The 27519-nt window shown below is 42.9% G+C and overlaps 3 protein-coding genes across 4 annotated transcripts; 2 read left to right on the forward strand and 1 right to left on the reverse strand.

Moving 5' to 3' along the window:
- The first annotated feature begins 86 nt into the window (after positions 1-86).
- b3gat1b (beta-1,3-glucuronyltransferase 1 (glucuronosyltransferase P) b) lies at positions 87-14596 on the forward strand. The gene is made up of 6 exons (XM_084697653.1): positions 87-321; positions 5052-5306; positions 11323-11465; positions 11842-12353; positions 12502-12798; positions 13110-14596. Exons 3-6 carry the CDS (start codon positions 11354-11356, stop codon positions 13194-13196), a joined length of 1008 nt encoding a protein of 335 aa, XP_084553779.1. The 5' UTR covers positions 87-321; positions 5052-5306; positions 11323-11353; the 3' UTR covers positions 13197-14596.
- On the reverse strand, positions 14590-20687 carry LOC146288232 (beta-galactosidase-1-like protein 2). Its single transcript, XM_084697654.1, has 19 exons — positions 20587-20687; positions 19645-19830; positions 19478-19546; positions 18779-18874; positions 18225-18333; positions 18042-18134; positions 17852-17933; positions 17652-17716; positions 17441-17525; positions 17200-17337; positions 17000-17080; positions 16767-16876; positions 16504-16650; positions 16341-16412; positions 16120-16198; positions 15942-16029; positions 15740-15851; positions 15470-15586; positions 14590-15258 (listed from the first exon to the last, which is right to left on the reverse strand). Exons 1-19 carry the CDS (start codon positions 20676-20678, stop codon positions 15172-15174), a joined length of 1908 nt encoding a protein of 635 aa, XP_084553780.1. The 5' UTR covers positions 20679-20687; the 3' UTR covers positions 14590-15171.
- Positions 20688-22562: 1875 nt separating this feature from the next.
- ei24 (EI24 autophagy associated transmembrane protein) lies at positions 22563-27456 on the forward strand. 2 transcript variants are annotated; one of them, XM_084697652.1, is made up of 11 exons: positions 22563-22686; positions 23534-23667; positions 24084-24229; positions 24335-24395; positions 24522-24588; positions 24691-24815; positions 24948-25067; positions 25185-25296; positions 25404-25515; positions 25631-25705; positions 25799-27456. In XM_084697652.1, the coding sequence occupies exons 2-11, from the start codon at positions 23626-23628 to the stop codon at positions 25959-25961; spliced, it is 1023 nt and encodes a 340-aa protein (XP_084553778.1). In that variant the 5' UTR covers positions 22563-22686; positions 23534-23625; the 3' UTR covers positions 25962-27456. The 2 variants fall into 2 exon arrangements, with proteins under 2 accessions (XP_084553778.1, XP_084553777.1); XM_084697651.1 differs by having other exon boundaries at positions 22583-22721.
- Positions 27457-27519: the final 63 nt, after the last annotated feature.

The raw sequence follows: 27519 nt of genomic DNA on the forward strand, positions 1-27519 counted from the left end.
GGAGAAAGGGGGAGGGAGGATCTACTACAGAATACGCTGCCTTCACTATTCCCATAGCTACGTGCATGTGCACTGGAGCACGGAGTGAACACCGAGTATTTTCCATGCTCGTCTCCGCTAAGCTTTTTGTGTTTGGGGGGTTTGAACAGAAATGTCAGCTCTGGTGTGGGCATAGAGGGAAATGAAAGAACGCTTTGAGGCTATCTTAAAGAGAAGAAAGTACTCAGAAAATGTTGTAAGTAAAGTGGATTTTATGGACTTTACAGCACTCCACACACATGTGGCCATGGAAAAGCTGTAAAACAGGACTCAACCTATAAGGTACATTTTTTACTATATCTGTATTATGGATGTTTGTTCTGTATTTATTATGTCAGTTCTAAACCACTTCAACACTTTGTTCTGTTTGTGAAGAGGACTGTACACGTATCAGGTAATTGAGTTTCCTTTGTTTGTCTGTGAGGGTTTTCACTTTCTGAGGACACATCTGTGTTCAAGGGGGACACAGTCATTCACACGTACACAGCGTTTCTGTTCCACGGGAGAATGAGTTGAAATCAGTGCCATGCACAATATATTTGCTTCCATAGAGTTATTAGACTCTTTTTGTGTCAGTGTCTGAGGTTACAGTCAAACGATAGATTCTGTGTACTACTGTGTGCAGCTGAATCGCAGCACCCCAAGCCATTCATTAGAGGTGATATGAAAGAAGATGTTAGAACCGAGTACAAGCTTCTGTGATCAATAAACCCTGCAGTGATTGATCAGGTGACAAAAGTAAATGAGAGACCCACTTTTTTTTCCCACTGCACTGGTATGCTGGTGCAGTCTTACTGTAATCACCCTACTCTCTGTTCTCCGGACATGTAAGCCTTTCAATTAAAGCTGGGACTCTCTGAAGGAAATCTCTCTTGTATTATTAGCAGTGTCGCTTCCAGTACTACATGGAATTATGGCTGTTAAGGATTGGTTGGGAATGAACAGTTCTAGACTGTGATATGATACCCCCCTGCACTTTGTGTGTGTGTGTGTCTGTGTGTGTGTGTGTGTGTGTGTGTGTGTGTGTGTGTGTGTGTGTGTGTGTGTGTGTGTGTGTGTGTGTGCGTGTGTGCTGAGTCAGTTGGCTGAGATTGTTTCATTCTTAAAGTATTGGGTTAAAATAATATTAGGCATTAGGAATGACAACGTCAAAAGAAACAAAGCAAACTGTAATAATATGAATTGTACTTTGTATACCCATTTTTACAGGAAGTCTTTAAATCAGGATCCATTTGTGGCAAGCAGCACTGTCACAATATAATGACCCTACATTCCTGAACATAGCATTGTGTTTTGAGCTGCTATTTTATATACTTCGGAATTAATGAGAGATAAGTGAGGCAAAGGGAGGTTTGACATCAAGTAGCCTAATTTAGTGGCTGCTGAGGATTCAAAAAAAGTGTCTTTGATTCAGAGATTCTTTTACTGAAGTTGAAAGTCCAGAGATCTGAGGATGATGTCAGAATATCTTGCCACCAGTGATGGAAGCACAGTATGGGCAGATCAATGCTCCAAAACAGTTTGGTCATTATAACAGTCTCAGGGAAGAGCGTTTGAAGAGCATTGCTTACCGTCCAGCCTCCTACACACACTAATATATTTAGACTGTGTGTCTTTCATAGAGGGTAGTCTCATCATGCTGCGCATGGCATGGGGAAATACAATCGCTTTAGGTCCTTTAGGCTTCAATGTCTCCCACTCCTCATGTTCCATGTGGCTGGTAGAAATCACATGCACACTCTTCAAAAGCAGATTTCAGAGACTCTCTCTACTCTCCTCAGTGACAACTCTTTCGGTGAATATAGCTGTGCACTGACAGCTGATTTCATTAGTGTGAAGGTGACGCTACACTAATTGTTGAATCACTTTAACTTATCTTGATAACCAATCGTTGCATGACAGCTTACACAAACCCTCAGCTGTTAAGATGTTAGTTAAATACTACCATGGTGGGGGTGGGCTCTACTCAACCTTAGTGTTGTCACCTAAATGCCTAGCGTTGATCCTGATGACATTCAATATAAGCTCACATGCACTTCAGTATTGATTCATAGCCCCAGGCCGGACAACACTGCCCCCAGCCTCTGTATATTAGTGCTGAGTTCATACAGTATGTTCAAAAGTGTGTGTATGTACGCACGTGCGTGTGTGTGTGTGTACATACATTTGTGCATGCGCATGGAGCCTGCCAGCTCTTGGTGAGGGAAAATAAATGTTTGCTCGGAATGATTGTGTTTGTATGGGAATACATCTTCTCTCCAGCATTCACTGTGATACCAACAATCTGGGAGAGGACAGGTTGAGATAAAATAATGGGTTTATATCTTAATGACCAGTTTTCACACTTGGATTGGAAATGTTTCATTTCAGAATTGTGCTCTTGCACAAGTGGAATATTGATAATATATAATTGTACACAGAATTGATCTAATATGTAAACCTGTCAACCTAATATGTCAAAAATCAACAGTTGATTCAAATCCAAGTCTTTCAAATTGTCGTATGGTAACAAATGCTGACTAGATTAGTCTTAGTATGCCATGTATTTAGCTGTTTCACTGTTGTCAGGGCACAGTGTGATATCACATCAGCAAGCAATCACAGGTGCAGAAATGGGAGAACATGCCCATGAATGAACAGTATTGTTGATTACAGGAATGTAGAGTCGAAATAGTTTAGAGCTAAGCGCGTCGTTGCCATAGAGCTACCAGTGTCATTGTTTCCTAGGTCCTTGAAGCACATTTAGCATTTCAATACCTTGAGGAAAGGATGAGAAGTTTACTCACCAAGGACTGACAATAAACTGGGGAATTTGGATTCAATTTTGATTAACAATAGCCGGTTATATTTAAGAGTTACACAGTGCAGGGTATCAGACTACAGCACCATGCATAATCCCCTATCCCAACAATGCTCTGTTGGTGCAATTGAACCAGACGTTAGAAGAATTTCCACTCTTTAACACTAATTGACATTTTTACAGATTTATTCCTTACACTTTTATTTGCAGCTTTATCAATTTATAGGTACGACGGCAGATTATGAATATTCTGGTTTAGGTCGGACACCGACACCACTCCCAAAACAGCACACCCATTCCCAGAACCTCGTCTCTCTCCCTATCTCTTTCTCTCTTTCTGTCTAGAAGTGTGTTCCTTCTGTTGCCATAGCAACGGTCGTTAAGCATGGTCGTGGGAGTTCAGAGTCATCGAGCACAAGTCTGTTTCTTTGTCTGTCTGTGGCCTGCTTTGTCACATCTATAAGGGCTGATAAGTCCCAGAGCAACAGAGGAAACAGGCAGATCCCAGTCAAACTACTGTAAAAGTGTCTGACGAAAAGATGTTAACCTAATGAATGATGTTCATGTGGCTTTTTTTGGTGCTATTTCATCTCATCACATCTCATGTGGTCATGTGTGCACTCTGGCCATTCTGCTTCTGTGTAGGAATGCAGTCATGTGAATGAAAAGGAATATATCAGTTGAAGATTTATGATTGAATAAACAATATTGTGTTGTAGTCAGGAGGCGAGAACTCCCTCCCCACCCCCGCCACCCAGATCATAGGAGATACAGAGGGGAAGTAGGTGATCATGGCTCTGGTATGAAAGAACAGAAGTCAAAGACCAGAGCAGTAAAATATCAATGCTTCCAGCTCACTTACAACACAATGTTATAAAGGAGCTAGGAGTCAGATGGCTGAGAGGTTAGAGAATCGGGCAAGTAATCAGAAGGTTGCTGGTTCCATTCCCGGCTGTGCAAACCAAATGACTTTGTGTCCTTGGGCAAGGCACTTCACCTTATTTTCCTTGGGGGAATGTCCCTGTACTTACTGTAAGTCGCTCTGGATAAGAGCGTCTGCTAAATGACTACATGTAAATGTGAAGTAGCGTCTTTGCCGGACCCAAAGAATAACTGGAAGCTACAGCATTGGAACTTGACAACCCCTCAATGAGCAGGTGCTTGTATTTCTTGGTTTGGTGCACCTGACATGATTCCTCGTAACCTGTGAGATCAGCCTTGTCGAGGGTGAATGGATGTCTGGAGGTGTGTTCTCTTCACCGACAGATTCCCTTCAACAGAAATGGGAGTGCACGACTCGTCAAGAGATTTATGTCAGTTTCAGCAGTCCAATTAAAATAGCTCATGTGATTTCCAGTGTCACATCGTTCATTTGGTTGACAGGTTCTGAGTATTTCTGTTTTGTCTTGATCTTTGCAATAGTTGTAATCTGGTACAGTGAAGCTGGTATGGTAGTAACTCATCCATAATGTGTTCAGTTGATGGCGTTTCATTCTAAATATTCAGTTCCAGAGATGTGTATCTGTAGATTGATTCTGCCTCTCCCATACAGTAACACAGTACCTCTGATCTCCTCTGTTCTAATCTTTCAAAGGACAGCAAGGTCACACACACACACACACAGACATCCAAAACACCTTCTGTAGGCACAATTCAAGATTTGACCAATGTCAGAAGAATTTTCCAATATCAGCAAGTAATTTGATCCCATCGATTTAGGAATTATTGATGTGTAATGAGTCTTACTCTCATAGCCTTTTCCCCCTCTGTGAAATTCCTTTGAGTAGCAAGCATATTTTTATCACGTCAAGTATGTGACTGTTCAGGAAGTCCGTTCAGAATGTGGTCCTTTGTCAGGAAATAAAAGAACTTGAAAAAGTGGCACTACTGTCTGACTGACTGGACCATGTGACAGGCTGCTTATGGCGCTGCGAAACGACCCAGGGACATCATGCATCGTTCTCTCCATTTGTCAAACCCAGATTCATCCCCGAGCTACATTCCACTGGGAGGAGCTGGAACATTTTTGATGTGATTTATTCCATTGTCCCTGGTCCCCCCATCCCTCGTCATCCCCCCTTCCCCTCCACCCCCCACCCCCCCCCACTCCTCCATCTCCTCTCTCTCCGTCAGCTTTGACAATCCCGGCCTTTGTTTTAGCGAATGTGAAGCAGCATTCTTCCAGAGCGATGACCTCCCTCTGTCTCCACAGGGGCTGACACTGAGGACGTGACCCTGCCCACCCTGTCCGTGGATTGGCCAGTGTCCGGACGCTGTGTCCAGAGCGGGCAGCAGCCTGTCTAGTCCTCCTCAGTGGGCTGACCACTCTGCACTGTTCACTGGTGAGGAGGATGCAGACCTGATGGACCTCTGTGACCGGGAGCGGTAACACAACAAACACATCATCACAACAACAACAAAAGACTTGGACTTTTGGACTCTGCATGGGAAGAGTGGAGGACCCTGTGTGAGTACAGTGTGCTGTATAGATTCATGGCTGCTCTGAAGTCCAGGTTGTCTGACAGGGCCTGAACCTAGTATGTATCCTACCTAGTATCCCAAACCCTCTGTCACGTAAAAGTAGTGTAAGGCAAAAATTGTTAAATGTCATTAAAGTATACAATTAGACTTCAGAGTGAAGCCAAAGGCATCAGTACAAAGAACAGACCATGCATTCATAACACACACATAGCTAAGTAACTCAACTACAGAGCAATCAAAAACTGTTAAAATTAGCCCCAGGTCAAGGTCTTTCCAAACTTCATGTCTGAACAGAGATCAACTCTGTCGTGATCGTGGTTCTCTGTGCCCCGATGCAGATTATAATAATAATGACAGCTGTCTATCGTGACTAGACTGACGAGCAGGCATAGGTTTGATGAAATAATGATAGACATCATTAGGATTTGACTGGCTTTGACGAGGGTTAATCCTGGATGAGAGAAAGCTTTTTTCTGTCTAAGCAGATTCATCTTTATTATAGAGGGGACAAGTGCAGATGTGTTTGGGTATGGCTGTACAGTTCAACAGCACGGTAATCCTGTTGACTACTCTGACACTAGGCCTCCACAGAGCCTAGTTGAGGTGCAGGGAGAGTATGTCTTGAGTTCTCAACTACTTTCCTAGCAATTAGAACAGCTATCTCTCCTCCTCCCACCACACTGATAGGTTGATACCTATGTGGACCCAATGCAACCATGTGACGGTTATTAGAACGGACTTCATTCGGATGGATTTCCCTATGGAGGTGGGATTTAACAGACCCTGACTGAGAGGTTGGCTATGAGAGGGCTAGCTATTTTTAGTTGTGGTGAGCTGTGCGCTTCATGAAATACATGGTAAGAAGCTTTCAATCTTTTTAAGTGCTAAATGTGCCTGGCAGTCTGCTCTTTTCCCCGCTCTCCTGGCCTTTGATCTAGTCTGACTGTTTCGGTCGTGACTGGAGGATGGATTGGGCTCAGGGCAGCCGGTCTGATGCACACACTCTGCCTCCCGTCACACCTGTCATGGAAGCCATACATGCCAGACAGTCAATGACATTAGTCCGATTGGTTTTGTTTACATTCATCATAACATCCCTGTCGTTGAGGTGATCTATACCCCTCTACCTTTGCGATTCAGCGTTTCTCAGATGTGCACTTTGATGGGGTTTTTTCCGTGGATGGGGTCTCTCCATGCCTCTGTCATACAGCAGAGAGTTTAGAACACGCAGCACCAGCATGATGACACTACTTTCTGTGCTATATTGCACTCTCATTACAGTTAGCTGGACATTCATCTTATACTGTAAGCTAAAGATTGTTCTGCCACCAGTGGTAAGGCATGAGAGGCTCTAGTAAATATATGGAAATGGATTTCTTTCTTTATGATTATTTCTTTTGCCCAGGGGTCCCATTTTGCCACATCTATTGATGATAGGAATTTGACTTCATGGCTCAGAGCCTGCATATAGAACCCACATACAGCGCAATTCACAGCTGACCTAATATGCTTGGATGTGCTGCCTGGATGTGCTGTGTGTGTCCGATGGATCAAAATAAATGGATTCATTTCTGACTTTTGCATGTATGAGTTACACTGAAATAAATATGCCGAGCCATTCCCCATCTTAGAAATCTCATCTTATTTTATGTATCTGAGAATCATTCCATTTGGTGAGGCGGGAATATGAGGGCAAGAATCAATCTGGGCGTTTCAATTGGATGCCAGGGTTCAGGTGATGTTAAAGCTATTTGGTAACCTATATCCAGGCTTCCACACAGAAGTCATTATTCCAAAGAAGTTGCAGTATTTGGGGAGCACAACAACAGACTAAGGGTTAGTGAAGAAATTGACAGCTGTTATGTGACATACAACACTTTGTATAAATAACCATGTGAAGTAATGATATCATAGCTCAGTCTTCGCATGTCTGAAGTCAAATTGATTTTATAATATAAGGCCCTGACTAGAACAATGGCTAGGTGATAGGAATTAACAGGCAGCAACAAGTGTTACTTCGAGACTGATGACTGGGAGCAGAGAAATAGTGTGGCCGTTCTGTGGTAAGGAAAAAATCCTTTTGTGTCGCTTTTCTAGGTCTCTGTAAATCGATGGCATTGTTCTTGATTTATGAGTCTCTTGTCTGTGTTTGTGCATTCTCAGCTGATGCAGTTTGATTAAAAGGCCCGCAAATGTTTAGACAACCCACTCAGCCCATCGAAGTTTATGGCTGGGCTGCTTAATTGGAACCATTTCCACATGTAATGCTGCATCCCCAATGGTGCCCATTAGTTGGTCGTCCTGCTTCCTCAGTGCGGTTAATGGTTTGGTTCCTGTCCAGCTTTCTGTGTGTGTGTGTGTGTGTTTCTGTGGGTGTTTGTGTGGGTGTTTGTGTGTGTGTGTGTGTGTGCGTGCCCTAGTATTGGGTCTTTCTGAGACGCCTCAGTCACCACAGCGCTTGGTTCTGTCAGTCCCCTAAATAAATGGCCCAAACAAAACACAAACTCCAGCGCTGCCAAGTCCAAACAAGAGCTACAGCTGCCAAGCTTTCAATAAGGTTTTAATGATCAGGGAAGAAGATCTGTCACACACCATTCAATTTACCAACCCAAGTGAGTAGCATCATACAGTACTGTATTGGAAGACTTCTAACCTTAAAACATCCAGGAAGTGAGCACATGGCAACACTTCAACCTAGAACCCATCTTTATTAACATACCTTCTCTGGCCAGTTGCCATGGAGGATAGGAGAAATGCTTGAATTTCAAAGGCATGTGACACTTTGAAGTCAAACAGGAGATGATCTCTATGTGCTTGCTGTTGAGTAGGGAAAACCAACTTTCTACTATATAATTGAATCCATGCTCATTAATCCATGGCTCCAACCACCCGAGATGCAGTATGTAGACAGAGTATTTATACAGAAGGATTGTGTGAGAATCAACCCACATCTTTGCCAGAAATACCAGACATATTAGTGATCATGGATGAGAGCACATTTTTCCTGATGGACGGCACTGAAAATATACATTTGACACATTATTCATTAAGCAGAAGCTTTTATCCGAAGGGATACAAAACAAAAACTGTGCATGTGGTCAGAACAGCAAATAATCAAGTGCCACAAGTCTATAGTTCTAACAGTATTTCAGTGGTTAATGCCAAAGAAAGGTCTATATTGACATGTTTGGAAATGTTGAGTGTTTTTTCATTTCGATGCTCTCTAATTTCTTTGGCCATTTTCATTGAGAATCTTGCGTCCAAAAAGCAACAAGCCTTTGAAAGATTGGTTGAAGAAATACAGAATATATTAGTCCCGGTTGCGCTTTTGATTGTGTTATCTCCATACACAGCCAGTCGGCTGAGTGTGTGTGCATCCTTCTGGGAGGCTTATGGATTGAATAATACACAGCTACTGGCTGATTTGTGGGCTATTGTGTTGCAGTGGCATTTACTGCAGAGGTATTGTCCCTAGAGTCCCATTCTGCTGTTGACAGTTTTCAGTCTCCAAGGATAAACATAGGCGGCTGAAAAAGCCGTCGTTCAACATTTCAGTTTCACTTCGGGATGTGTCTGTTCACATTCTTGGCGGCTCTGAGCAGAGGAAGAAACACTGCATCAAAGCATGACATGTTATTACACCACCAGTAAGACCACGGTACGATTACACAAGATTCCATAGAATATCAGGCTGGGAGAACCGTGGTTTCCAATAAACATGGATTTACCTGCATGGTAATCGTGTTCTGCATAATGTAGGCTGTAATAATTATTTGCATGAGGGAGCTGTATTTTTTTGCCATAATAATGTCCTTTGACAGTGTTATGAGCTGTCTTATACAGTGGATCAGTAACCCACACTGGGTTACACTGATGGACACTTATATATGAGTCTCACAGCAATCAGTAGACTGCTGGGAGGCTGAGGGTCTGTGATTGGAACAGCTTTCCTCTCCATTGTAGAGTAACTGCTGGTAGCCTGAAGCTTCCTATGGCTTTCTTTTGTCTGCATGCCAGTAAAGAAAGTACTCTCCTTGAACTGACCAGATGGATCCGTCTACAACACAGGACATGCAGTGTTCCGTTTATCACAGTACTGGCCTGCAGGTGCAGCCGTCTTGTGAAATAAGTCATATGGACTGGGGCTTCTAAACTACTGATTGCTACCATATTCTGCATTGTCATTACCTTGCCAATATTAATGACACCTCATTAACACAGCAACCCCATTAAGACCGGCATGATGGGATAATTACCCACCATGCCAATGAATCTTTTACACTGGGGTTTGTCTCCCCTAATCAAGGATTAATGATATCTTAGTGGCTGTGATTAATGAGAAGACAATTGGTCTTGATCACATGCTAAAGGTGAAGTAGGTGATTAGCTGTGCTCTGCATTACTTCTTTCCACTGGTCAGAGACATGTTCTGAATGTGGCGTGGAAGGCAAAATCAATGTAATGTTGTGGTTCCAGCAATCAACCAGCTCGGAGCTCATTAGATTAATTTGATTGTTGAGTTTGTTTATCGCTTGTGTTTCACTCCGGGGAGCCCAGCAATCTCCTGCTGTGGTTCAGGCACCCTTTTGTGGTGTCACAAAAGCCTTTACTCACAGGAAATCAGCTCAAGTCAAACCTACACTTGGTTCAAATCAAACATGCTCTAACTACGTCAACAGCAAATAATTAATCACAGGTTTAGATACATTTATATTTACCACCGTAGCCCTAACTCTTATGAAGGTAAATCAGAAGACATACCACATCTTCTGGCTGGTTGCACCTGTGGAGTCGACTAGCAGGTCTTGTGTTATGCCTCTGCGGATTTGAAAGCTTCGTGTCATCACCTCTCGCCTGCAGTGAACCTTTAGATAGCTTTTGCCTTCATGATATCTGCTTCAGGCTGGGGGGTTTTGTGACAGATGTAGTCCACATTCACTGTTTGCAAATCAACCCAACATTATGGACTCCAAACATTCTTTTCCAGCCTGCTGTCACAGACCCATCGCCTTAGATCACATGCAAACCGAGGAATTCTGTTGTGTTTCAGATTGCTTTTTCATGAGGCGATGAAAGGGCCGCTCGCAGCCCTTCCTGACCTATTTTCTGGTGTGGACTGGCTCCACTGGGGGCAGAGGGATCCTTTGCAAATGTTTTTTCTGCAGAGCTGACCCTGTGAGCCATATCCTTGTATGGTGAATCTAACTGACTTTTCATGGTGGCACAAAGATGGTTCATTAGAAGGCAGCTTTTCTGCTCCCTGGGCCACCTCGTCAAGGCACTGGCTGTGAGGGGGGGATACACTGTCTTGTATTGGATGAAGCCTTTTAAAAAGTCAGGGATCACCCTGACTCTCTTGAGTGATGACTCTCTGGAGACGTCTTTCAGCAAGTGTCAAGGTTGCAACTTGTTGTCTTTGAACCGTTAATAAACTGCTAATAACATTCATGAATAAATAATATAAATGTCATCAACCTTGATCATACCATAGACTCAGTTCAACTCAACAGCTGAGCGTTTCGATTGATCTCTATGTTCTGACAATGACTTACTGTTGGGTACACGGTGAACTTAACCTCCTTCGTACCAAGCGTTACAATACAGCGGCAGGGAGAAACTGCATGTATCATTCCTTCTCTTTGCACTACCTGTATTTTTAGGTTAGATTGTAATTATGGCTACTTATATTTTATATTTTATTTTGTATTCTAAATCCCCTTAATATTAGCTAGACTTTGCTCCTTTTGTATTGTTAGACCACATATTTAAGTTTCAAGATTCCTATATGTTTAATGTATGCACCTTCCTGCCAAAGTAAATTCCTTGTTTGTGCAAACATTCATGGCGAATAAAAATCCCTTATGATTCTGATTCTGATTAGCACAAACCCACTTCCTGTATTTTAGCAAAGGGTTTTCAAGTTAACGTTTTAATTGTAGCTTTTGCATTGAGTGGCGTTCAGTCTGACCTTGAAGGCCCCTCTGTGATGTGTGTCGCCGCAGGTAATGACGTGGCTCAGGTCCGACCCCGGAGATGCCGAAGAGACGGGACATATTGGCCATCGTGTTGATCGTGTTGCCTTGGACTCTACTGATCACCGTCTGGCACCAGAGTACCATCGCCCCCCTGCTGGCTGCTCGAAAGGGTAATGGTCCTTTTTTGGTAGCTTCTTGTGAGAATTCAAGGTTTCACAAAAAAGTCCTACCCAGATCCAGACTATTTCATGAATTTTTTGGAACATTCTCACCAATTGCATCTTGCCAACCGTGCACCTCTTTCCAATACCGAAAGTGTAGAACTGCGGTTTTGAAAATCTCAAATGCCAACAAACCAATAGCTGAGCCATGATGGATGGAGAACTTAATATAAAATCTATTTGGGGGCAAGCCTTCAGTCAATGATGGATTTCTTATATGTACATTTGATATAGCCGCTAAACTCATTTGACTCGTCTATAAGAGAAACATTATGAAGAATAGGTGGGTTTTGCAGCAATGACATCATGTTCTTCCTTGCCTTAGATGACAGACATGAGAGTCGGCGAGACTCCAGGAACACCTTCGGCCTTAAGGAGCCCTGCTCCATGGAGAACCGAGACATCGTGGAAGTTGTACGCACAGAGTACGTCTACAGCCGGCCTCCGCCCTGGTCCGACGTGCTGCCCACCATCCACATCATCACCCCCACCTACAGCCGACCCGTCCAGAAGGCGGAGCTCACCCGGCTGGCCAACACCTTCCTCCACGTCCCCAATTTGCACTGGATCCTGGTGGAGGACTCCCAGAGGAGGACGCCCCTGGTCACCCGGCTCCTCCGGGACACGGGGCTCAACTACACCCACCTCAACGTGGAGACCCCCAGGAACTATAAGTTGCGTGGGGACATGAGGGACCCGCGGATCCCCCGGGGAACCATGCAGAGGAACCTGGCGCTGCGGTGGCTCCGGGAGACGTTCAGCGTCAACAGCAGTCAAGCTGGCATCGTCTACTTTGCGGACGACGACAACACCTACAGCCTGGAGCTGTTTGAGGAGGTGAGGTGTCGCGCACATTCCCGCTCATTATCACCAACCCCTAGATAGGCGCCATTTGTACTTTGCATTGAAGTGCTAAAGGAAGAAAATGGAAACATGGACATGTCGTTCTTAGTGAAGTAGCTCATGCTCTCTGTCTCCATTCTAGATGCGTTCGACCAAAAAGGTGTCGGTGTGGCCTGTGGCCTTCGTAGGAGGCCTGCGCTACGAGTCCCCTAAAGTCAACACCCATGGGAAAGTGTATGGTTGGAAGACTGTATTTGACCCACACCGGCCCTTTGCCATCGACATGGCTGGCTTTGCGGTCAACCTGCAGCTTATTCTGTATAAGCCTCAGGCCTACTTCAAGTTGCGAGGAGTAAAGGGAGGCTACCAGGAGAGCAGCTTACTGAGGGAACTGGTCACACTCAATGACCTGGAGCCCAAGGCTGCTAATTGCACTAAGGTGAGGATTGGTTTTTTTGGTGTTAATTTTGAGAAGCAACAATATACAGGCATTTCACAATCTTTCTTGATTAGCTTAGTATAGAGACTGTGAGCATATGACTCTGGGCAAATGTAGTACACTTGTAACGTACTATATGCAGCCTTAAAATAACCTTTCCTGAAACTTAACAGCTGTAGTGTTCAGAATGGAGCGCAAATTCAATTTAAGCCTAACACATCTCTAACTTCCTCTCTGAGTGCGAGTGTAATAGTGACTGAAAAATGCAGTTAAGCAGAACAATCCTCTAATGTCCTCTCTGTTTTGAGCAGGTACTTGTATGGCACACGAGGACAGAGAAGCCTGTTCTGGTGAATGAAGGCAAGAAAGGATTCACTGACTCCAACGTAGAGATATGATACTTGGTCTGATACCAGGTGATGAAAGAGATATGTAAATGACGGACCCCCTGGAGGGCTGGCGAGGGGGCCGACACGCTCTCCTAGGCCTCCCAGGGACTTGACATGAACCTGGAAACCTACTGTAGAATCCCAGCTTGTCCTGCTGAATATGTATTGCACATTTGTTATTCAAAATGTAAGAATACTGGATAGAAAATGTGTTGGCTGCCCACTAAGCACATTGGCTTTTCAGGTACCTCATCTGGCTGGGACAGTAAACTATTCTGGCTGAGTGAGGGAGTCAGTGGTATTGTACAGTTCTTTAGGTCCACCCCTGGCTGCTATGCTAACAGTTCAAAGAGGGGAGCCAACCTGTCCACAAATACAGTACTGTAGCACACAGCCTCAAACACGGGCATCAAATATCAAAGCACAAACTCACAGAGGAGAGCAATATTCAGCTGAGCGCTTTGGCACCCTGATGACAGGAAGGCTGCCAAGATGAGCTGGCCAGAGAGCGAGGAGAGAACAAGTCAGGCAATGCAGAGCGCGGGACTCATAGATGCTGGATCCAATTGGAAGCATCCTCCAACCAGCCAAAACAAGCCAACCATCCCATCAGTGTTCTCGAACCACACATTGGACCAATCAGTGGCCTGGTGGTCTCTCCTCTCTGTAGGGGGAGCTGGCCCCGGTTGTCCAGGCCTGGCCTGTTGTGGGGTGTGAAGCAGGAAAGAAGAATGGGGGCCTTGTCTGGTGGGAATCAGCAGTGACTGACAGACTGGTCAAAGAGGACATGAACCCATCCCGTGTTCACTGTAAAACACTGAGCTATTCAGACAGCACCCTCAACTTCATTGCTAATTAGACACACGCATGCAGACACTCAAATGCAGACACACACACACATACATACACACACACACACACAAAGCAGGGAGACAGATAGCTAGTCTAACACTACGCTACTGTAATCCCAGCTTCATTTTTTCCCTTCCCTTCATATGCACACATTTCCTGATCATGCAACACTACTGATTTTGTTTCAGCACTTTCATGTTCAGATCAGGGTCTTCTGTACAGATTACATTATACATCACAGAGTTCTTCAACAATAATGATTGATCTCTAAAGGTATGTGACACTGCTGAATTTAATTGTAGTGTTAGTTACTAAAGTATTATATCACAATGGACAAAGCATTGTGTAGTCACTGGACATCGGCCAACTAAGATTCGTCTTTGATTTCCATGTTTCCATTTTCTTTCAAATGTGGTGCCAAGGGGCCATTATACACTTTTTGATTGGATATTCAAAGGTTACTGTAAGTTGTCAAAGAATCTGCCTGCAATATAAATGAGCCACTGTAATAATGTACATATAAATACATAAATAAAAATAAAAAACACTCTACTCCATCTGCCAGGTTCTTTCTCTTTGTTGGATGGGACTGTGATATCTTATTTTTCCTTTGTTAATAATCACAGCATTGTTTTCGATTGCTAGGCTCTGACAGCTTTCATATAGTTTTGGTCTCTAGGGAACCAAGTCCTGAAAATCCCCCATACTGTAGCAACAGACAGAACAGTAGGTATTTTCACCAGCTGTCTAGACAATTTGACACTTTGGGACTGGGATGAAAATAACAATCAATCCGATTTTACTCACAATTGTATTCCAACCATGTTTGACAACAGCCATAATTAATACATAAAAACTGGGAAAAGGGAAAAGTTAAACAAGCACAGTTGTCGGCCAGCCAACATGATCACCACAGCTAAAGAGAAATGGCAATTAGGTTTTGGAGGCTGTTCCAATTAATTCAGTCAGAGTGGCATTTTCTTTAAGCACAACTGATATTCACCCAGGGACTGAGAGGAGCTCCAGTGGTCACCCCAGCAAAATGTCAAGCCCTTTTATGTTACAGCAAAACGCAATTCACAGGTTCAATCCATATTCAGCCTGGTCCACCTGTAGCAGTGTGTGGTTTGAGTCACTGGATGTCCACAGCCATACCCAGGTCAGGAACATCCTCAAAATGGACCTTATAGTCTGCCTCCTGCTCCTCAAACATGATGACCTGAGAGACAGCCCACAAAGGTGAACACCAGAATATCAAAGAGACGGGATTAGAAGAATGTGCAGGGTTGAAAGGTTGGAGGAGAGTGTATGGTAATAGAATTTGTAGTAGTAATACCACTACATGTTTGCTAAAAATTCCACTAGCTTTATATTGTTTCATTAATAACTGTGTTCATGTACATATGACAATAACTTTGAACCTGAACTACCTGGTTGACACCACTGTTGAGGAAAGGCCCAGGGAGGTAGAGAGTTTGCTGGGGGCCAATGGACCAGTACCGGCCCAGGTTCAGTCCATTAACAAAAAACACACCTTTCCCCCAGCCCTAAAGACATTAGAATCGTTAATAAGATTAATTGACTATCAAACTGTAACATTTATTTATAATCAACCTGAATGTTCAACTAAATTGGTACACAGGCAGTGTAGTGTAGTCAGCCGAGACAATACATGGTACAGCTGGTTTGTATTTACTCACCGGAAGCTTAACAAAGGTGTCGCTAGGATAGCCATACGTAAACAATCTGCCCATGAAAAACCCTGGGAAGCTGGGAATGTGGGGAAGAGATTTCCACGGCGCCAGGTAGAGGCTGAAATGTGTTTAAATACAGTGGATGGTGTTAGGTGTCTGCTGCATGCAGTGCTTTGGAACAGAAAGTGACAACTGAAAAAGTGCAAACCTGTCAATGAAACTTGCTTTCATTTCCAAACTGTAGATTGTAAAATCCCGCAATGCAACATTGTTCAAGAAAATGTCTCCTACTAGACCTACAAAACAAAATGTAAAAAGGTTGAATTCTCAAAGTAAGCTCATTTATCACAATTTCTACGATTGTGTGATATATAATTGGTTTTCACCTTTGCGTTGATTATCAAGAGCTTTCCCATTTTGCACTCGTCCACAGTTCTCTACCAGCAAACTTAATATCCTTTTCCCCTGCAGGGCGAACATTACTTTAGTATTGGGCTGAGTTTTTATCAGTTCAAGCATTCATCTCTGCCATAAAATTAGATATTGACTTTTAAAAAACTCATATCAGATTTCAAAGCAGATTCCACAGCCCACCTTGATGTCGTACCTTACCATCAGGAACTGCTAGCTCGAGACTTTGGTGCTTAAATATGCCAATGTAGTGTCTGTCCACAAACACCTAGACATACATATCCCACGTGTCAATAACATGCCCAGCCATGGGGATTCCTGTTCTTCTCAGTTATCAGAATAGGTTTCTTGACACTTACCAGTGCTCTGTCACGCACGTGGTCTTCAGACTTGAGTAGACCTCCACTTGTGATTGTTGTCTCATACAGGACGTAGCCGTAGGACTGGCCATTCCCATTGTTGACTGGAAGATTCTCCATGTTTACAGGCGTTGGGGATTTAAAAGGCTTGGGGACCAGAAAGGGATGCACCGATCTTTACTGCCCTCCTGAGGAACAATCTGCTGACACGGATCATGCGTGCCCATCCATGCATGCACACGCACACATACACACACACATACCTCTTCCGTGAAGCTCAATGCGTCCCACAAGGACAGATGGTGGTACATGATGGCTGGCTCGTAGGCTTCCATCCAGCGCAGGGCTGGCATGTCTGGGAGCTTATCAACTCCTGCAGGTAAAGGTTAAGAGAGTCACCAGGCGACAGGGTCTAAACAGGGCCTCCTCTCTCTCACATGCTCATCCTAGTCCTTAACACAGACGGCGTTCCTATCTACCTCTGTAATGGACTTACTGTGGTAGCGGCTGAAGAGTTCCCTCAGGAGGTGATACTTTGGAGTGTATTCCCCTGCTTCCGACAGGGGAGCATCATAATCTAGAAGAGGACAACGACGAAAGGTTCACTTCGGGTGAGTTACTGAACACTGCCACTTAGTGGTGACTTGATGGAATGGAATATGACAGGATGGAAAACAGAGGGACGAGGTGACCCACCGTAGCTTGTGATCAAGGCCTTGTAGGAGGGATCAGCCAGCGCTCCACTCTGGAAGCCAAAGCTTGTCCCTCCATGGAACATGTACAGGTTGACGGACATGCCTCGTCTCAGCATCTCCCGCACCGAAGACACCGTGTCTGCACAACAGTGACATCGTCAAAGCTAGCTAGATGGACAGTTAACTTAGCGTCACACGTTACATACATGCAGATTTGAATCACGTACGACGACGTATCTTACCCTCAGGGGCGAGAACATGATGAAGATCTCCCCATACGTCAAACCATCCGGTCCAGTACTCCATCACCATCACGGGGCTGTTAGGCTGTCACCAATGACAACATAAACAACCAAAGGCATTCTCTTTGAATCCAGGGAGCTGTCAATCATAAATGCTTATTGATTGCATATGTGACTAATGTTGGAAATACCCAACATGGTTTGTGCATACCTGAACAGCATTTAGATATTCTATGTTTCCCTGATTTAATTTCCGAAGATTTACAGCTCGAAGGGCTGGAAACAAAATAAAACATGATGATGTGTCTTTGATCATGATATACAGTGTGCCAAAATGATACTTAAAATATGAGTAAACCTCACACATTGTTGTGATAATCTGTGAATATATGACTGTTGTTTATACAATACCTCCCGTTACACCCCCTGCCTGTAAGCCCTGGGGGGTGTCTGATGTTAGAAGGAGCTCACTGATCCCTCTCGACAGAACTGCCTTTTTAAAGGAATGCAGACTTTAGGCACTATAGACTTTACCAACAAATCATAACCATAATGTGTGTGTGTGTGTTTGAATGTGCCTGTACCGTATGTCTGCGTTTACCTCCTTGATGAAAGGCATGTAACTGTCATCGCCTTTGAAGGATCCATATTTACTCTCTAATTGAACTGCAATGATGGGACCTCCCTTTTTGAACTTTGAACAAAATAAGTGATTTACAGGGCTAGGTTTACAATTCGGCCATGACAACAACTGCAAAGGAGATCTGTGGTTAGCGAACTATACCTGTAGGGGAACCAGCTTTGGAATGAGCTTGTCAAAGAATGTGTTGACTGCCTCAATGAATCCTGGGTAAGTAGTCCTCAACCTCATGTTACCATCCCGGAGAAGCCAACTTGATAGAAGGAAACAGAGTGTAAGGGTACAAGGATAAAGTAAGCACTGTGTATGTATTGAAAATCATTTGTTCAAAAAAGACCAAATATAAGTAGTTCACATACACAGAGAAGAGTTTTATTGAGTAATGTGAATCATAACCCCCACCAGCCCCACCTCTTATCTCTATCCCGCTTCCCTTCCCTGGAGCATCCAACTTGTTTATAATGGTTCCCATGGACACACATTACAATTAAAATAGAACGTTGTGCAGCGAGTTCAAGTGGCCTTTGTGTGAACAGATTCACCAAACCCCATAATTGCGTTAACTCAGGAATGCTGCAAGGATAAGATACTCACTCTAAAGCACAGAACATTTGGGATTTGATCCCATACACAATACACACCATATTCTCTGTAAAGAGTTACAGATTATTGATTGTTTTATAAGACAGCGACATTACCTTGGCAGCCCTCCTAAGTCTAACTCTGAGGAACTGTAAGGGCCTGGACATAGAATCACCCACAGTCCCAGATCTGCAGCCAGGTTTATATAGGCTCTTGGAACACAAGAAAGTGACATGCAAACATACAACAAAGCATACACTGTATTACACAGTCAGTGAGGCCAACTGTTTACAGATATTCTGTACAGCAGAGATTGTCTCCGAATGGGAAATGCCCTTGATGCATGAGCCACTCTTTAAATATTGTTCATTACAAACTATATACACATCATATTTCCAACTGTTGGAGAGGTGCGCAACCTTTACTTAGCAACTACTCCTATCTCCTGAGGATCCTCACAGTAATTGCATCTCAAACTGTTGTTGTGGAAATGTTGCGGTCGTCAGGTGAGGTGCATCTGCTACCTCCTCCCCACAGTATTGTAGCCCAATAAATGAAAATGCCTGATATCTAGTCTCAGAAGGGGCTGCTCTCACTGCACTTTGTACCAGGTATTCACGTCAGGGGACCGAGGAGAGAACAGCAGGTGTTTGCCTTTGCACCCAACAGATACAGCTGCAGCAAATTTGCATTCAGTGTTGTTTCATTTGCCTGATTCATTTGTGGTGGTGGAGAGGGTGTGTGTGTGTGTGTGTGTGTGTGTGTGTGTGGGGGGGGGTTATCAGAGTGTGACAGAAGCAGAAAGCTTTCCTTACTCTATGTCCAAATCCGTTTGAAACTGGAAAACTCCTCTCGCCGGCTCATGTAAACTCCAGGGTACATATCTATAGAAGAGAGACGGGTCGCTTTTAACGTTCAACAAGTGGAATGATGATTGAGACAGTAGTGAGGGTTTGGAAGTACGTGTAGACAGAATACGTACGTGGTGAGTGTGTTGATGCCACACGCCCTCATCTTCATCATCCGGTCCCTCCAATAGGCTCTGGGCACCCGGAAATAGTGAATGGACCCCCCCAGGATGCGGAAGGGTTCCCCCTCCAGAGTGAACTGGGATGAGTTGGCACGCAAGCCCACCTTCCTACTCATTGCCCTTCCCCCAGACAGGAGACTGGAGAATGGGTTGTAATAGTGATTTGGGTCATACACATTGAAGTATAAAGAACTCACAAACATTTATGTCAAATGGAATTGACAGCAAAGGATTGCTGACGGTGCATGTTCAGTAGGCTATTGTGAATGGGTGACACAGGCTGTTTGTATATTTGGGATGAAGATACTGGTATGAAGATGCTATGCGTCAAATCACACACAAGCTCATAGATTTCGGTAACACTTTATAATAATGGTCTGTTGTTAATGAGTAGCTATGCAGGAAGTAATAAGTAGTTCTACATTAACACTGAATTTAATACTATTAACTAATATGCAACCAAGATTAACAAAGCAGTAAGTAATAGCAAAAGTAGTAGTAATAGTAAAAGTCATAGTTCACAAGTAGTTCTCAAGAGGATACATCTATTTAGTAATAACCAAATACCTACCAAGGAACTACATTTGTTGTAAATTAGCTATTACTTACTTGCTTAGTTAATCTTGGTTCCATATTAGTTAATAGTATTAAATTCGGTGTTAATGTAGAACTACCTATTACTTCCTGCATAGTTATTTGATAACAACGGACAATTATTATAAATTGTTACCTAGATTTCTCCCCGAGATCAAATACAGTTATAAAAACACACAATTGATTTGCAGGTTTCAACCATTTAACACTACCAACTTCACAATTACAACATTACAACATAAACACTCTTTACGAGAATTCAGATGAAAGAAGTTTTGGAAAACTATGGGATCGACTTACCCGATGCACCGGTACATGAGAAAAACAACGATGCTCAAACAGAGAAGTGCATAACGTCTTTTATGGGTATTCCTTATTCTTAGAACAAACATTGATTTGCTCAGGTTTGATTTAACAAAAACAAAATCAACTCACAGATCGCATGTGAGAAAGGCACTTCTTTCGCGTTGCGATGTCAGGGTTTATTTCACTTAGTTAGAGGACCACACAGAATTAACGCCAACGTACAATGAACTGACAGTCCCAACGATGATCGCACCGCCCAATGGGTAGCCCTTATTAGATCGTTTGCATAGTACTTGCGCTAAAGAAAACATTGACAAAATGTTGAGGAAGTTTTGTGGTTTGTGGGTGTAGTCTAGCTTTGTGAGTTTCTGCAAACATTATTAGCCTATGCTTCTTAAGATTACTGAAGATTAGAAGTGTCATGTGGAAGTTAACTAGACTTACATTTTGTGTGTGTTTGTAAGATACAAAAAAGTGACCGTGACATTCTAAGCCCCTTTTCAAGATATATATTAGGTGTTATGAACCCGGCTGCCTGGGAAGTGAAAGGTGAACCCAAATGCAACACTCAGATGCTGATGTGATATGAACCAGGTTTATTGCCACACATGCAGAGGGTGATGATGGTTAGGTCCGTGTAAGCCAGACAGGAGGGAATGAGGAGGGAGCCGTAGGTTGTAAGTGATGGAATAGCCGATGATATCTGTGCTAACAGGTGTCCGGTTGGGAGGGGAACTGAAAATGTGGACCGGCGTATTGGTGTATGTGACCTGCAACACAGACTGGACAGACACACACAAAACCAGGACTGGACAACACAGAAACATTGACAACAAAACAGAGACACTGAGGATTTCATAGGGCATATTATGCAGATTAGTTTGGCCATTCTTGCATGACCCCAAAAGTGAAAGAATACCTTCTCTAAATGCATGTTTATTAGGCTCCTTTCAATTTAAACTATCTACAGTGGTGTGAATCAATGCCGTTGGGCTTTAAAAGGCAACACTACCTCATGTTAAGCAAAAAATAACAGTAAAGGGGGTAGAAATAGGCCATACACTATTAGAATAATATGGTGTATATTTTAGATTTTTCAGTGCAATTTTGAAAAAGTTATTGAGTTTTGTGAGGATTTTATGCTATTTTCAGAGATTAGCGATTTTCTATAGTTTTGTTTGAAATTTAATTGCAAAAGTAAAGGTTGTAGTAGTAGGCCAGACATTATTAGAATAATCTGGTGACAGTTTGAATTTTTATATCCATAGAAATATAATAAAAAATAATAATTGTAGGCCTACAAGTTTTCACCCAGTCCCCCCACGCAACGCTGCAAAGTAGCGTCTTCCGAATGTGAGACAAATGTCGAATATGAAACCAACTTTACCTCAACATTTATATTGTATAGTCCTAGGCTACAGGTGCCCTCCCAGCCAAGACACATAGGTAGGCCTTACCATGCATCTGTGACAGTATTTGGAATGTAAAATTACGTGAGCAGAGCTAAGGAAATACACCCTATTAGTCCTAATGCTTCACCACTAGTTCCATTTTGTGAATTATTGATCTTTTATATAATGTAATATTTTCAACAGTTGATGTTCATCAGCCCAACATTGGAGTCAGGGGCAAATCTAGGTTCACACTTTTGGGGGGGCTAAGCCCCAGATAAAACTTATTATTTTTCCTGTGACCCAGCAAAACAAGGGGGGGAAATATCCTTTTAAATTGTGTCCTCTAGTGGGGTTTAGAAAGAGAAATCAACAAATGTATATTTAAAATATGAAAGAAACATTTGTTAAGCTTTTTTTTGTTTATTTTTTTTAACAAAAACAGATGGGGGGCTAATGACACTTTAGATACGTCCATGATTGGAGTAAAATAAAATATCATAGGCAACTTAGTCTGGAACGAAACAGTGCGTTTCCCATTTGTTACACAAACGCCGTTTGAAAGACTACGCCTCCGTCCCATCACTACAAATCCCACAATTATTTGACTGAGGCTGAGCTTGCGCAATACACAAGTTACGGCCCTGCGTTAGCTGGTTTAGGTTTGTTGTTGTTCCTAAAAAAGGTGGAACCGTATGAAGAGGTAAAGTGAAGATTTGTGTTTAGTTGTCGCATGAGGTAAGCGTAGTTGAATATGTTTAACTATGTGACTTGCCTACGATCTTACTTATTAAATCAGCATATACTGTTGCTGGTCAGCTAGGGACGGGTACAGTAGCTAAGTTAGCTAGTCTAGCTAGCTCTGTCTAGCTAATGAAAAACATTTGTGGCCAGCTAGCTAGCCATACTGCTAGTCGTAAGTTCCTTGTCTTTTTATATGGATATTTAATTACCCTGTTGTATAATAAGGCAACTTTCAACTGATAATGTATGATTCAGTAACGATTCATCGAAGTTTGCTGAAATTAATAATCTTATCTTGTGTAGCTGGTTATTTTCTGTCGAACTGAAAGCTCTCTTTAGACTACAGTACATTACAGCTGTACTGGGATATGTTGTCAGACATCAGAATAACTCGTTAACGTTGGATATTAATGCACGTTATCTAGTATCAGTTATCAGTCTAGTGCATTTATATAAGACAAAGGTCCAACTGCATCTTCTAGGACCTAGAAGAGAGAAACAAAACCCTGGTGCTCGGGACCCACTGTCCTGCATGTTTTTTGTTTCCCTGCTCCAACACACCTGATTCAAATGATGTTGGTTATCAGGCTTCTAATGAGCTTCATAACGACCTATTCATTAGAGTAGTCTGAATTATTACACCATCGCTATAACCAGCAAGTAATTTACTATAAAATGTTATCACACTAGTCTTAATAACATGTTTCTGCTTGAAAATCAGCAGGTTGTTAGAACTTCAATTGAACATTAATTTACGGCATGCGAACAAGTCGAATGGTAAGTTGTTCAACTTTCTGTTCAAACAGGTTGCTGGGTGAGCCCCTCCGTGCCATGATAGTTGAAAAGGTCCCAAGCCCCCCCTCCTTCTGCAGTTGATGGATCTGCAGCTGGCTTGGAGATGACCGACAGCGTCAGAGCCTTCCTCCGCAATGTTGCGACGGTCAGCAATGCACTCTGCCTTCACACACAAGTGACAACAAATGAGGGCACAACCATGCAGCTGTCAATAACATTGTCCCAACTGTCATTTAAGTCCTCATACTTTAGAGCTGAAAAACAGCGCTATATAACAGTGGATTTGACCAAATATTGACATTTTATCTTCTGATATTTACTTTAAACCTTATCAACCCCAGGTTGCATGGTAACCATGAGTGTTTTCAATAAATATATATATATATATATATATATATATATATATATATATATATATATATATATATATATATATATATATATATATATATATATATATATATATATATATATATATATATATATATATATATATATATATATATATATATATATATATAAAAAAATCTTCATACAAGATTTACTACCTGTTTTTTTCAGGGGATCAAGGACTCGATTTGGGGAATTGGCACCATCTCCAAGCTGGATGCCCGCATCCAACTAAAGAGGGAAGAGCAGCGCAGGCGGAGAGCCAGCGGGGCGCTGGCACAGAGACGGGCCCAGAGCGAGGAGCGCAAACCAGACAGGTGGGCTTCTTCAGCAGCAGCACAAACACATGTGAGCCCCGTTGCAGCAGGATTGGCTGTGGGGGGGGGGTTTGTTTCATGAACACAGTTGCTCTCTTGTTTCAGTGAACCCAAACTAGCCAGTAGGATTTTTCAGTGCTGTGCATGGAATGGGGGAGTGTTCTGGGTAAGACAAACACCAATCAAACACACTTCAAAACAATATATCTGCAGTCGAGGAATATACTGTATAAGTACAGAGCAGTTTACTGCTATGACATTCTGTGCAGCTTATCTGATCTGTCTTCCACAGCTCAGTCTGTTTCTTTTCTACCGAGTGTTTATTCCTCTGCTGCAGACTCTCACAGCAAGAATCATCGGTATGTATGACAGCTAAGATTTGTGGGTGGGTTCTTTCCGTAACTCATCTGTGCTGTGATTATTTGAAAAATGTGTAACTCAAAAGTGCTGTGTCCTATCAGGTGACCCCTCTCTCCATGGCAACGTATGGTCTTGGCTGGAGTTTACTTTGACTTCAGTGTTCAGTGCTCTCTGGGTGCTCCCTCTGTTTGTACTCAGCAAGATAGTCAATGCCATCTGGTTTCAGGTGAGGCCTTTGGCAGTACAGTGATTTTGTGGTGGATAGTTAAAACTAGAATTGTTGGCCATGGAGCATGTTCATACTGCAGTGCCGATCTAAAGAGGTAGAAAATCAGAATGATTTTGTTGTGTGCTGCAGGATATAGCCGACCTGGCATTTGAGGTTTCAGGTCGAAAGGCACAACCCTTCCCTAGCGTCAGCAAGATCATCGCAGACATGCTCTTCAACCTCCTCCTCCAGGCCCTCTTCCTTATTCAGGTATGGTTGTCCCTATATGACCTTATCCCATGTACTCTGGGCCCCTGCTGATTGACGTTTATCAATTTGGAATTCAGTGTTTAAGCTCATCTACCTCTATTTTCCATGACTCCCCAGGGAATGATTGTCAGTCTCTTTCCCATCGATGCCATTGGACAGATGGTCAGCCTGCTCCACATGTCTCTGCTCTACTCCCTCTACTGCTTTGAGTATCGCTGGTTCAACCACGGTGAGTGGCAGATCGCTGCGTCTGAAAGAGGGTGCCCTTGACAAAGTATTGCCATCGTCCTTAAGCAAAGAAAATGTTATTTTCAACCTAATTACTTTTACTTTAAGGAATTGAGATGCACCAACGGCTGTCCAACATTGAAAGAAACTGGCCCTACTACTTTGGCTTTGGTCTTCCCATGGCCCTGTTGACTGCCCTCCCATCTTCATATATAATTAGGTAAGACTGGTTGTCCACTCCAGACTCCACTACCCTCCACACACACTTTCAGTACCGGGATTTATGTCCTCTCATATTTGAGTCTGAATGTCAATGTTTCCCCCCTCTTCAACAGTGGCTGTCTGTTCTCCATCCTCTTCCCTCTCTTCATCATCAGCGCTAACGAGGCCAAGACCCCAACGAAGCTGTAGTGAGTACAGTGACAAGTTAATTGGAAATTGGAAAAAGACTAGACCCATCATCCACCCTCACACTTGACTTTCCCCCCTCATGTATCAAACAGCCACTTCCAGCTGCGCCTCTTTTCCCTGGTGGTCCTGATCAGCAACAAGCTGTTCCACAAGACGGTCCACCTCCAGTCCTCCCTGACCTCCTCCACACCCACCGAGAAGCAGCCGTCCCCCCACGCTTCACCCACCCGCCAGAGACCCATGTCTTCCCAGTAATGATCCCTAGAGGGCGACAGAGATCAGTTCTAGTTAGTAAAAAAAAAAAAAAGTGTGCGATTCTGGGAGAAGAATCACTCATCAGAAGGAGAAATGACGTTTGTGTGGTTCAAGGGAGAGTTTTTAGTATTTTTATTGAGTCTGTGGCCCTTTCATATTCTTTAGGTGCACCTATCAGGTGTGTTTTTAATGTGAATAACTTTTGGGGGATTTGACTGCCCTGTGCCTCACCCTTAAACAACACTAATGTGATAATTGTTCATTTCCTTTATGTTTAATTGCTTTTTTTATGTATGATGTGCCATTTGAGTGCTTTGGGCTTTTTCAAATACAGCACAGAGTTGCATACATTTTTCTCTGCTTTTTTGCCCCTATGCTTAATTGCAATGTTTACCATGTTTACTGCAGTTGAGCAACCAATAGGTGATATGGAGGAGTACAAGGAATAGGTTGCATTTTTACCAAACCCCAAGCTACATTAATTAAAGTTAGAGCCAGCTTTTTACACTGGTCAGGTGATTCTTGGTGTTCTTTATACAAAAGAATGAACGGACACATAAATCATCCCAAGTGTGGGACAAAAAGAAAACGCAGGTTCTCCATCCCCATTGAAGGAGAATATGTTCATTGATACGAGAAGCACATGGTGTTGTCTTGTGACATTCTTCTGGGTTGCAAGTGACCTTCTCTCCCAGACTGGTTGTATTCTTGCACATGCATTGCTTTTTGTCTGTGTAGTCAAGTTTTCACAGCTACGTCTTTGGTCTAACAGCCAGAAATAATATTGTGCAGTAAAAACAAAGGGAGACTTTTCTTTTAACTAAGTGCTTTTTTGGGGGAATCATATTTTACATTTCAGCAAGGGAGTTGGTCTTATTATCCCATCAAAAGGAAAGGGCATCCTTACTAACCAAATTCAAAAATGACTGGTTGTAGAGTGTTAATAGGTGACGCAAACTGTTTTGAACAAGTGGTTTTCTATGGGTGTGTAGATGGTTGACAAAGCTACATGGCCCTGCTGCTGGGTCAGAGGACACTGCCAAACTGCTTGATCTTCTCTGTTTGGATTCATTTTGACTTTTATCAATGCGACACAAAGCACTGCAGTACACTGTAGGAAGACATCACAGATCACTGATCTAACAGGGTTTTGTATGAAGGATGGTGCACACCTTATAATAGAGGAGAATCCCTCCACTGATTGTTATATGTTCTCCACTGGCAAATCCATACAGACTATTGGCTTCTTGTCACTTGTACTGTATATGATGTCACTAGGCTCCGAATGTTTAACCAAAACTCTACCGTGGGGGTATCATCCCCATCAAGCTTTCTTTCTTTCATGTTATGGGTTGGTGGGAGGGGAAGTGTTTTTGAAACGGTATGTAATTATTGTAAGAAGTGCATAGTGTTTATGTATGCAGATTGATATTTGTGAGTGAAGTTTTGTAAAAGTATTATGCCTAATTTCAATAAAATTGGTCAGTATACATTACATTGTTGACTCCTTCACTTGTTTTCATTGGAGTTATAGTGGTGCAGTCCATCATACAGTTTT

This window comes from Hypomesus nipponensis, chromosome 5, assembly GCF_054491055.1.
Source record: "Hypomesus nipponensis isolate SF chromosome 5, ASM5449105v1, whole genome shotgun sequence".
In the NCBI taxonomy this organism is placed as follows: domain Eukaryota; kingdom Metazoa; phylum Chordata; class Actinopteri; order Osmeriformes; family Osmeridae; genus Hypomesus; species Hypomesus nipponensis.